General features: G+C 42.9%; 1 protein-coding gene across 1 annotated transcript in view; it reads right to left on the bottom strand.

The window, feature by feature from the left end:
• The window catches only part of Ankfy1 (ankyrin repeat and FYVE domain containing 1), a 75232-nt gene that overhangs the window by 15439 nt on the left and 47052 nt on the right, over positions 1–12741 (bottom strand). The window contains exons 8-15 of the mRNA XM_031352751.1: positions 11860–12064; positions 10309–10377; positions 9750–9949; positions 4261–4358; positions 3791–4019; positions 2773–2871; positions 2397–2550; positions 542–710 (exon numbers count right to left, since the gene is read on the bottom strand). Of these exons, the coding sequence (XP_031208611.1) occupies positions 542–710; positions 2397–2550; positions 2773–2871; positions 3791–4019; positions 4261–4358; positions 9750–9949; positions 10309–10377; positions 11860–12064 (1223 nt within the window). The remainder of the gene's footprint in view (positions 1–541; positions 711–2396; positions 2551–2772; positions 2872–3790; positions 4020–4260; positions 4359–9749; positions 9950–10308; positions 10378–11859; positions 12065–12741) is intronic.

Genomic DNA, 12741 nt, shown 5'->3' with positions numbered 1-12741 from the left:
TCTCTCTCTCTCTCCTCTCTCTTTTGGTTTTTCGTGACAGGGTTTTTCTGCAAGGCCCTGTCTGTCCTGGAATTCTGTAGACCAGGCTGACCTTGAACTCAGAGATGCCACAGCCTTACCTGCCCAGTATTGGGATTAAAGGTAAATACAACCCATGCCTCACTGAACCTCCAACTACTTTAGACTTATTTTATTTTTATGTACATGCGCATTTTTCCTGCATGTATGTCTGCATACTCACATGCATGCTTGGAGCTGGCTGAAGTCAGAAGAGAGCATCAGATTCCCTAAACTGGAGTTATGACTGCAAACCACCATGTGGGTGCTGGAAGTCAACTCTGGATCCTTTGCAACAAGTACCTTAATCCATCTCTCAAGCCCCATTATCTTGGACTTCCTAACACGATTTTCCACTGCTGTCCTTGACTCGGATTTATTACTTGGCTGACCTTTTGCTTCAGGACGCTACACAGGCAACCAATCCATATTTGACACAGCACACCCTCATCTGTAAGCAGAGGCTCTGTTTTGCATGACTCACCAGAGTGGAAGCAATGTCCTCTAGATTACTTGCCAAGGCAAGCCACAGTGGTGGGTTCCCTTTTTCATCTGGCACAGACATGTCAGCTCCTCGAGTACATATGGCATCAACCACTAGTGGAAGTTGATTTTTGATGGCCAGCTGAAGGGCAGTCTCCCCATCCTGAGTCCTATGAAGACATACTCACCACAATCAAAACCAGTGCTTCCAACGGCATCCAAAGAAAACAGCACCCTACAGGTGTGCCAAATCCTACATGCCACTGGGTCCATTATACTCACGTCAGTTAGTCTCTAGAACGTTCTTAAGAAAACCAAACCTGTCAGCTGTATTTGTCTTTACTGAGCTGTTTAAAACTCAATCATTTAAAATAAAGCCATTTCTCTCTATTGCACTATAGAAAGCAAACAAATAGAGCTAGAGATATAGCTTGGTTGTAGGGTGTTTGTCTAGCACACACGGTGCCCTGGCTTGATCCCCAGCACACATGCCTGCAATCCTAACACTTGAAAGAAAAGGGGAGGAGGACGAGAAATTTAAAGTTATCCTTAGCTACAGAGAATTGGAAATCTGGTATACACGGGAATGTCTTAAAAACAAAACAAAACAAACAAACAAACAAAACCCCCACACTCACTCCCCGACTCTGTAACTCAGCATCATTTATCACTGGAAATTCAGAAAGGATCCTGTGAACACACAATGATAAAAGTCTGAGTCTGGCAAGACACAGCAGGGCTGCTAACTAAACACGACACCTGAATTTGATCCTTAGAACACATCTGGAGAGATAATGGACTCCCACAAGCCCTCTTACCTCTATAACACACTGAGGAACATGTGGATACATCGCACATGTGCTACATAAATATATAAATTTAAAATTTAAAGCCTTTTCCCCTTAAAGCATACTTGTAGTTTAGTTGTTTAGTTACTGGGGTGTTCTTTGTTGCAACTGAAATTTTATTAAAGATTGATTTCTGGACCACCTTTTACATATAACAAGATTTGTGTGACTTTGTGCACTGGCCCTGACGGATACCAAGAAGGATAGGGTACAGTTTGGCTATGGCTGTACGTGACCACAGATCATACCTATAGCCCGTGTCTGTACTTTTTGTTAGAGGACATGAAGTAGGGACTGAACCTGAAACATTAAAGGTGTCTGACAAGTGCCCTACCACTGAGATACTCCATCATCATGTTTCTGTATGCCACCCAGTTTGAGGTCCTGGGTCTGAATACAGGGTCAGAGTTGTCTACTTATTATTTTTTGTCTTTAGGGACAGAGTGTCACTGTGCAGACTAGGCTGGCCGTGCACTCTTTAGGGACAGAGTGTCACTGTGCAGACCAGGCTGGCCGTGTACTCTTTAGGGACAGAGTGTCACTGTGCAGACCAGGCTGGCCGTGCACTCTTTAGGGACAGGGTCTCACTGTGCAGACCAGGCTGGCTGTGCACCCTTTAGGGACAGAGTATCACTGTGCAGACCAGGCTGGCCGTGCACTCTTTAGGGACAGGGTCTCACTGTGCAGATCAGGCTGGCCGTGCACTCCCAGAGACTTGTTTGCCTGTTCCTCCAGAGTGCTCGGATTAAAGTTGTACACTTCTTAAATTTTTCATTTTGAAATAGATTTTCTACCTTGAAATATCCTCCTGCCTAGTCTCCTATGAAGCTAAAATTATAGGTGTGTGACATGCAGTCCTGGCTTCATTTGTACATTCTGAGTGCCATTGTTTTTCCTTTTTTATGATTTAAAAAAAAAATAATTTCCCTCTAAAATCTAGGCTCTGACTCTGAAGCATCTCCATTACATATGACCCTGGAGTTACGCGAGAACATGCCTCTGTCGCACCTGACATTTATATCAGCTTGGTGCTCCAGTAGGAAGAGAGCGCTCTTGCTGTCTTGCCGCTGTATGGCCATGTGCAACAATGTCTGTCCATCTGACATGGTGTCATTGATAGAAGCTCCAGAGCCCAGCAGCTGAGCAGCAATTGTGTGCATGCCTGGGAAATAAACAAACTCCAGTTCATGCATTGCCATCTTTTCTTATTTCTTTGACAACAAACAGACCCTCTAAGCTTCCCACAGACAGCACTTTTCCAGTGAATGTAATAGGCAGAAAGTTCTTTTAAGACAAAATGATTAGCCCCACCACTTCCTCCTGCCCCCTCTAATCTACCCATCTACTTATCTCCTGAGAGTCAACAGCATATGGCATAGCTTACCAGTCCATAATGCTAGGCCGAGCACAGTTTGGTCTCTGGAATCCTTAAGGCTGAAGTCCGGAATAATTTGTAGGTTGTTGGTGGCATGAAGAGCATTGGCTAAATATTTTTAAAAGAAAAAGAAACTTGATTTCACCATCCTGTGGCTGACAGCACTTTTCTTTTTTTCTTTTTTAAGATTTATTTTATTTTATTGTATGTAAGTATACTGTAGCTGTCTTCAGACCCCCAGAAGAGGGAATTAGATCTCATTATGAGATGGTTGTGAGCCACCATGTGGTTGCTGGGATTTGAACTCCAGACCTTTGGAAGAGCAGTCAGTGCTCTTAACTGCTGAGCCACCTCTCCAGCCCTTATTTTTCTCGTAATTGAGGTAGAAAATCCTTAATCCTGCCAGGCAGTGGTGGTGCATGACTTTAATCCCAGCACTTGGGAGGCAGAGGCAGGTGGATCTCTGAGTTCAAGGCCAGTCTGGTCTACAGAGTGAGTTCCAGGACAGCCAGGGCTACACAGAGAAACCCTGTCTCGAAAACAAAACAAAAAAACAAACAAACAAAAAAAGAAAATCCTTAATCCTTAAGGAGGAAAATGGTCTCACTGGTAGCCCTGGCTAGAGATCTTCCTGTCTTTGACCCCTTAGTACTGAGGTTACAGCCATGAGCCACTGCACCTGACTCCTTGGGTCACATTTAAAGCATTCTAGAAGCTAAGACTCAGTTATAAACTAACTGACTGGCCAGAACATGATTGCTTTTCAGAGGAAGCCAACAGATATTTCTTGTGGGGAGTGGAAATCCAGAGATCTGTTACTTTAAAGTAAAATATTTAGGATAAATTAACTTTTTAAAAACTTAACCATCCCACACATGAGAATAGACTGTACTCCAGAGACTACAATGTGACAGCTACAAAACTAGCTGTGCACGACTCACAAACAGCAACAATAGCTTCTCAAGTTAACTGCCCAGACACCCACTTCCACAGCTTACAATATTAGGCATCAGACCCAACCACCTACCTTTCTGCTCTAAGATGACAGAAACCACATCTGGATGGTTATAGGCAATTGCCATGTGCAAGGGTGTTTGTAGGTAGATGCCATCTGCAGAACTCATTAGGACTGGATACTCTTTAGGCACAGGTAGAGCCTCCTCTGTCTGTAAGTTTGGATTGGCACCTTGCTGCAGGAGCTCCGCTGTGAGGTTGGCCAGGCCATGCCGACAAGCTGTATGCAAAGGAGTTTCTCCCTGAATGAAACAAAAACCCAAATCACCTTAGAAGGGAATTACGAGTTCCTGTCACAGTTACGAACAGTGGAAGTAAGCAAAACTTAGGCCAATCACAGCTGTGGATTCCTTTTACATTAGTTATATGAATATTTACAAAAGTGTAGAAAAAAAAAAGACTATTCCATTTTTCCTGCATACCCAAGATAGCCATTTCTTCCACAAACCACAGCCATTCCCCCAGTTGCCTGTTCTAACTTACCCATTTGTTTCTGTGGTTGGCGTGGGCACCACTGGTTGCCAGGAAGAGAGCTGCAGCCTCATTTCCAGCCCCAGCTGCCCTCTGTAGTAAACAATTTCCTACAAGAAAGAAGCCAGGTTCACTCTTCTATTTGCATGAAAACAAGCTCAAGTCCCACCCTGTACAACACTCTGCCCTTCTCACTAATGGCCAGCCCACACAGACAGTAGGTAGTGTTTCATCATCCTTCCTGGCAGTAAGTTCTATCTCCTTTTGGGGCTTGGGTAGGGGCAAAGTTCCCCTCCCATCCTCAGTGCTGCTGACATTTTCTATAACATTTCCTTTGCCATACAGGCCTACTCTGTAAGTTGCACATTTGGCAATACCCTGGCTCCTACCTACAAGGATCTCTGAACTTGTGACAATCAAGATCATCTAGGGGCTCAGTGGTTAACAGCACTGGCTGCTGCTCTTCCAGCACTGAGATCTTCAAGAGGAGCCAGGTTCAATTAATTCACAGTACCCACGTGGTAACCCACAACTGCTTAGAGCTCGGTTCTGGGGAACCTAATGTTCTTTTCTGGCCTGCATGGGCACCAGACATGCACATGGTGCACTGACATGCATGTAGACAAAATATCCAGACACATAAAATAAAATTTTAGTTAAAAAGCAAACCAAAACAAAGTCTAGAGATGCTTCTGAATGTTCTGGGGAAGATGGGGTACAGGTAGCAAGGCCCAGGTATCATGAATGCAGCTATACTAGAAAATGCCCATCAGAAACTTCAGTCTTATCCTCACAGCCTTAGGAAGCCTGCTGTTAGCTCAGGAATATTTTTGCTTTATACTGTAACTATTTTCTGAATAAGACATTTAGGAAAATAAAATCTTCTCCAAATGGTTTTTGGCTCCCACTGGTCTAACTATTTCCAAATACAACATGAAATCTCATGTGGGCCCTGTACAGACGGCTCAGTGCTTAAGAACATGCACTGCTCTTACACTCTGTAGACCATGCTAGCCTCGAACTGAGAAATCTGCCTGCCTCTGCCTCCCAAGTGCTAGGATTAAAGGCATGCGCCACCACTGCCTTTTTCTAAGACAGTTTCTTTTTCTAAGACAGGGCTTCATTATTGTAGGCCTGGATCCTAGAATTTGCTATGCAGAGCAGATTGACCTTGAACTCACAGAGATCCAACTGCCTTTACCTCCTGAGTGCTGGGATCAAAGGTGTGCTCCACCAAGCTCAGGCTTCCCAAGCACTAGGTAAACAGCAGTAGGATACATCTATAGTTCCAGCATTTCTAAAGTGAGATGGAAGGAGGAGCCACGAGTGGAAACTCTAGGGCTAGTTAGCCTATGCAGAAGACACCCTGCCTTGAGGACCAAATACCAAAAGTTATCATCTGACTTCCACAGGCTCAGTCTTATGTATGTACACATGTATGTACCTTCAATTTAAAAAAAAAGAAAAAGAAAATGGACAAAGTACTACTTGTTTTTATATCATTTTTTTCTCCTTTCACAGAAAGTGACTTCATCTATAGTTTATAGTCATTCTAATCTCAACTTCTGCTGGGCATGATACATGCCCAGAATCTCAGCTGTTAGGAGGTAAAAGCAAGACAATAAATAGGGGGCTGGAGAAATGGCTTAGCAGTTCAGAATACTGGATACTCTGCAGAGGACCTGGATTCAGTTCTTCTAGCTCTATGTGGTGACTCCACATCAGCTAGGCAACATAGTAAGACCTTGTCAAAAAAAAAAGAAAAAAGAGGAGAAGAAACTCTCATAGTACGGTAACAAGAGCTAAAGGCAGTAAAAGAGCTAAGATAAGAGTTTTAGTCTAAATACCTGGAAATGTCATCTCAACTACATATTAATCTAGAAATGGTGGTATATGACAGTTCACCACTGTTGGTAATACTAGGAATTCCACGCCCTTTTCTGGCCTCCTTGGACATTAGGCACATATGATGCATATACATGCATACATGTGAGCAAAACACTCATACAAATAAAATAAATCTAAAAATGATAAGAATTAAGAGTTAAGATAAGGGGCTGGTGAGATGGCTCAGGGGGTAAGAACACCGACTGCTCTTCTGAAGGTCCTGAGTTCGGATCCCAGCAACCACATGGTGGCTCACAACCACCCGTAATGAGATCTGACGCCCTCTTCTGGTGCGTCTGAAGACAGCTACAGTGTATTACGCCATTGCAAGTGGGGCTGGAGCAAGCAGAGGTCCTGAGTTCAATTCCCAGCAGCCACGTGATGGCTCATGGCCATCTGTACAGCTAGAGTGTACTCATACAAATAAAATAAATAAATAAATCTTTTAAAAAAAAAAAGAGTTAAGATCATCTTAACATCAAATTTGAGAGCAGTTTGGCTATATGACTCAAAAACAAAATTTAAATTAAAACTCAATTTTATAATGGAAAATATCATCTCAATAGAAGACTCTCAGAGTCTAATAGATAGGGTTGGGAGGGTCCCAGGTACAGCTTACTGATGGCAAATATAGTAGCTGGTTTTGTGTGTCAACTTGACACAAGCTGGAGTTATCACAAAGAAGGGAGCCTCCCTTGAGGAAATGCCTCCATGAGATCCAGATGTAAGGCATTTTTCCAACTAGTGATCAAGGGTGGGAGGGCCCATAGTGGGCTGGTAGGCTTGGGTTCGATAAGAGAGCAAGTTGAGCAAGCCAGGGGAACCAAGCCAGTAAGCAGCATTCCTCCATGACCTCTGCATCAGCTCCTGTCTCCAAGTTCCTGCCCTGTGTGAGTTCCAGCCCTGACTTCCTTTGGTGATGAACAGCAGTGTGGAAGTGCAAGCTGAATAAAGCCCTTCCTCCCCAGCTTGCTCCTTGGTCATGTTTGTGCAGGAACACAGCCCCTGACTAGGACAGCACACTTACTAGCACTAAGGAAGGAAGGACAAGAAAGGAGATTGTAGAACAAGCATGCCAAAGTTGATCAGAGAACATGAAGACTTGAAAAGTGCAATGGACAACTATGATTTAACACACAGAGAGAATCCCAGTGAATAAAGCTTATTATTTGTAAATAATATATCACATTTTAGAAGAACATGTTCTAAGGCTGGCAATACAGCTCAGTAAGTTTTTCCCAGCTTGTGCAAACTGTCCTGGATGCAAGTTCAACGATGTAGGGGCAGCAGGTGGAAACTTATATAGAGAAAACAGTAATGTAACAAAATTCAAGTTCGAAATGCCACACTATTACATACTATAATTAAGGTTAGAAATCAAAAAAAGTGTGATTTAAAAAAAACAGTATAATTTCTAGCTTAATATCTAGACATGATGGCATTTCCAAGTGCTTTGTTTAACTCTTTAGCACTCTGGACAGAACTTACTGCCTTCTGCTTTTATTAACTACTAAATTTCTGCCCCCCCACCCCTCGGAAAACACGCTGCTATACTGTTCTAGCTGGCTAGAACTGTGTAAACCAGACTGATCTTGAACTTGCAGTGATCCTAGCATGTGGTAGGATGACAAGGATGGACAAATCCTATGGAGCTGGTAGGTGATTTCATCTGACTGACTTCCCTTCCTCCCTCCCTCCCTTTCCCCTTTCCTTTCGTCCTATCAACCTACCTTCCATATGAATTGTGTATTAAATCTAAACTCAAGGACACAGGCATGTGCTGAGTTATACCTCCAGCCTCTTTAAAGTTATTACAACTTTAGCAAAAGTATTACTTAATAATTACCTTTTTGGATGGAGGGGAGGCAGGAATCAATTTTCTTTGTTAATTGCTCCTACCATACTTGGCATCCATTCATTTCTATGTGTGTTATGAGTATGTGTAGGGTAAGACAGTACATTAGTTCTCTCTCCTACCATGTAGGTTCTGGTCATCAAACTTAGATCGATCATCGGGCTTGGTGACAAGCACATTTACCCACTGAGTCATCTCAGCGGCTATCAACTAATGCTTTCTACAAGTATTCAATACTTATACATGGAAACCTTGTCATTAGAATACCTCCATGCTGCTCTGGGAAAAGTAGTAGCATGTGTTAGCCAGGGCTACATGTAGAGATCCTGTCTTAAACAAACAAACAAACAAACAAACAAAAACCCAAACATACACACAAAGGAAGAAACAAAAAACTAAAAAAGAAAACCCCACCATGCTTTCTTTAGCAAGATCAAGGAGTGGTCCCAAGTGTGGTCTATGGATTGGTGGAGGTTCCTGGGAGTCTTGCAGGGCACCCATGAGATCAGAACCATTTTCACAGAATCCTTACTTTCCTCTACAACCATGCTGACATTGGCACTTATGTTGCAAAATCAGTGGCAGGTACAGGTCAAGTGCCTCCCAGATCACAGCAGTGCAAACATGCTAGAACACTCCTGAGAGTGCACAAACAGAGTGTGCCTTCATTTTCATTTTCATTTCCAAGAAAAACTCCTAATTTTAGTAACTCTTAACGATGTATGTTTGTAAGAGTCGGGATGCTACATAAGAAATATGGACAAAGCTGCTGCTACACTGTAAAGTACACTGTCCAGAGGAAACACAATTGAGTTAAGGTATACAAACAATCTCAGCAAAGTGTCAGGGAACAGGATTTTTACTCAGAATGACTCCCAATACACTACTGTTATTTAAACTTGAATGTTTGGTAGACATTCTCTTGAAAATGAAAGAAGGGAGCCTGTTTCTTTAAGAAAAACAATTAAAAATAGTATTTTCTAATTTAGTGATTAAAAGTAAGCTTTAGGCCGGGCGGTGGTGGCACACGCCTTTAATCCCAGCACTTGGGAGGCAGCGGCAGGTGGATTTCTGAGTTCGAGGCCAGCCTGGTCTACAGAGTGAGTTCCAGGACAGCCAAATCCTGTCTCGAAACCTGCCCCCCCCCCAAAAAAAAACCCACCACCAACAACAACAACAAAAAAACAACTTTAACTGGAGGCTAGAGAGATGGCTCAGTGGTTAAGAGCACTGGCTGCTCTTCCAGAGGTCTTGAGTTCAATTCCCAGCAACCACATGGTGGCTCACAACCATCTATAACAGAATCTGATGCCCTCTTCTGGTGTGTCTGAAGACAGCTATAGTGTACTCAAATACATAAAATTAATATACCTTTAAAAAAAAAAAACAACTTAAGCTGATGTCTGGTTAAATTATTTGAAGCACAGGAAAAAAAAAACCAAAACAAACAAACAAACAAACAAAGAAACCACAACCCAGGCTTTTATGGAGCTTAAAATTAAATACAAAAAAAAAAATCAGTTCTCATAATAGTGAGCCTTTCCATTTCTGCATTTTTATTAAAACATTTACAAGTTTGTGATGTAATCCCAATACTGAGGCTGATACAAGAGACTCACCAAGCTCAAAGCTAGTTTGGGCTATCTAGTAAGTCTGAGGCCATCACTGACTTCACAACTCCTGCCACTGACAGGAAACCAATGGTCTGTTTCCCAGAGTTCTCAGGCTCTGGCCTCCGTCCCGGGCCTCTGTGATCTACCTGTCATTGCATCAGGAGCATCAGTGTTGCTGCCACGTTGAATGAGTCTGGCTGCAAAGCTATTCTCATCAAATGATGTCCCATTTACCACAGGGAGGTCTTCAAAGGGGTTTACAGACTGGTCTGAAGACACAGTGATGTACTGGACGGCCAGCCAGAGCGCAGTGCTGCCTTCATGATCTTTCAGCTCTAAATCTAATCTGAAATAAAGAAGCAGTATGAATGACAGATACAATTTCCAGCCTCCCTTTGTTGCCAACAGCTCCACTCTCTCCCTTTATGTTCTAAAGGACAAATTTTTATTTTATTTAAGGTCCATAACTATAAAAGGCACCTTAAGAGAAAACTTCAGGCTAGGCACGACAGCCAGTAATCCCATCACTTGGGGGACAAAAAGCAAAAGGACTCTGAATCTCAGGCCTGCCTGAGCTACCTAATAAGACCTTGTATCAAACAAACAAATGAACAATAGTTTTTAAAAATTTTAGTAAGGAAAGATTTTTCACTCACAATCCCACCCTCACAACCGCTTTTCATTTCTCCAGGCCGCCCTACGTACTGTTTACACTGCAGCAGCTGATTGAACACATACTCGTTCCTGGCCATGATGGACAAGTGTAAAGGAGTCCTGAGGGTAAGACAGAATAAAATGAAATAAAAGAGGAGTCAGTTCAGGAGAGAAAGACACTCATGGCAGGGAGGGATTACAATCCATGGTAGAAACACATCAACAACCAATTCCATCACTCTGGTTTCCAAAACCATGGCCAAGAATCACTGCAGCAATATGGTAAACAGTAGATTCTGTCACATTTGCATCTCATCCGTCCTCTGCCAATCTGAAAGGAAACTTTGCTCTTCTTTACTGTAATGTTCTATCAACACTGGAGTACACATCAGCATTAACAAAGAACTGGGTCAATCCTTCACCACCTGTTTATTTAGTATTCAAATGCCTGGAGGGAAGGCTGCTACTAGAGCATAGGGCCTGAGCCTGGCCTCTACTGCAGATGGACAAACTGTCCAAGCTTACTACAGTTAGATGGAGAAACAAAAAAACAAACCCAAAGAATCAACATGGGGAAGAAAGGATGAAACTATTTGGGAAAATGATTATGACACAAAGATCCTGGACCATCTTATTTCTGCGCATTGTACACTGCACAGATCCTCTTCCGGCAGCCAACCTCACAGAAATCTTATTTCCTGGGTAGGTTTTCAAAACGATAAACTGCTCTGATGGTGAGTGATGTCTGTGGCCTGCCTGAAGCTGGTGAGGCAAGGAGCTGAACTGCCCTTCAGAGCTTCCCACACTTCTGCCTCAAAGACAGGCAGCTCGTCTCACAATTCTAAACCAGCTGCTTCTGGGGAGATGTAAAAGCAACAGACTCTGGGCTACAGACGGCTCAGTGGTTAAGAGCAGTGCTTGCTCTTCCACAGGACCTGGGTTTGATTCTTAGCACCCAGACAATGGCTCACAGCCACCGGTAATTCCAGTTCCAGGGAATGCTAACACTCTTCAAGCCTCCACAGGCACTGCGTGCATGTGATATATTGATACACATACATGCAGGCAAAGCACCCATACACAAAAGATAATAAATAAATAAAAACTTGTAAAAATGTAAAACACAAAACAAAACTCAGAAACATTACCAAATACAAGAAGGGCTGTCCAGTGAAACTCTGGAGATAAGTTGTTAAAGTAAAGGTATTTATAAGGCAGAACTGAGTTTAAAATAGGATTTTTTTTCTAACCATTTGACCTCACAGAGATAAAACAGGTTGCCTTGAGGTAGTAATTTCTCTTCAAACTATCCAAGTGATCCTAAAAATGCTAAAAAAAAAAAAAAAGTCCATGTAAGCACGGACTAGACGACTGCTCTGGTTGCTTTCAACATAAAATGATATAAATTGCTTAGACACTCAGATCTACTTTAGCTAGGCTGTAAATGTTTCTCCAAGTGCTTTTAGTCTTCGTCATGGCACTACTTTGCATGACAAATAAATGTTTCCAACTTCAATAAACATCAAATTTAATAATATCAAATACTGTGTATGTTTATTTTGTGCCACCACAAAAATTCTCTTTTGGAGTTAGTGCACTCACCTGCCCTTGCTATCCTGCATGTTGGGGTTGGCACCAGCCTGCAGGAGGGCCTCTGCAATCTGCGCCATCTCAGACATCACATCTGCTGAGTGTTTCTTTGAACTGTACAATGCTACAAGGTGTAATGGGGTCTCCTGGGCTCCTACTGTGGCAGCATTGACAAAGGCCCCGTTCTTAATGAGGAATGTAGAAGCAAAAAGATCTCCTTAAAAAGAAACAACAGAACATACAATGACATGACAGCAACCAGTTACCATGGCCAATACATCCTCAGAAGGGAACAGGGGTAACTGCAGACATAGGAGGAGAACAGCTGGGGGCTTCTGAAGCAATATCTTGGATGGTGGAAACCCACGACAGTTCACAGAGTTATACTTTACTTCAAAAGGTTCTTTTTTCCACCTTTTAACTATCCATGATGATTTGCCCTGGTTCCTTTCTTCAAGATGCCTTTACTACCTAAGAGTAACAGACTTGGGTAGGAGAGATGGTTGAGTGGTTGCTCTTCCAGAGGACCCAAGTACTAACATGGTGGCTCACAACTGCCAGGGATCTGACATCCTCTTATGGATTCTATGGACACAGACAGACACACACACAGACACACAGACACACAGAGACAGACAGACAGACAGAGACAGAGACAGAGACACAGACACAGACACACACACACACACACACACACACACACAGTAGGTAGGTAGGTGGGTGGGTGGGTAGGTGGAAGCAGTTATTTTTCTCAGTGGCCTCCAGGTGGCACCAATTAGCTTCTACCTGAGACTCATCCACCAAAGTCTTTAAAAATTGGCCTCAAGGCCTAGCAATGGAGGTACAAGGTACACACCTTTAATCCCAGCACTTGGGAGGTCTCCGAGTTCGAGG

This window comes from Mastomys coucha, unplaced genomic scaffold (genome assembly GCF_008632895.1).
Source record: "Mastomys coucha isolate ucsf_1 unplaced genomic scaffold, UCSF_Mcou_1 pScaffold5, whole genome shotgun sequence".
Lineage (NCBI taxonomy): Eukaryota > Metazoa > Chordata > Mammalia > Rodentia > Muridae > Mastomys > Mastomys coucha.
The sequence above is the reverse complement of the archived record's forward strand: the minus strand, read 5'-3'. Positions and strand labels throughout refer to the sequence as shown.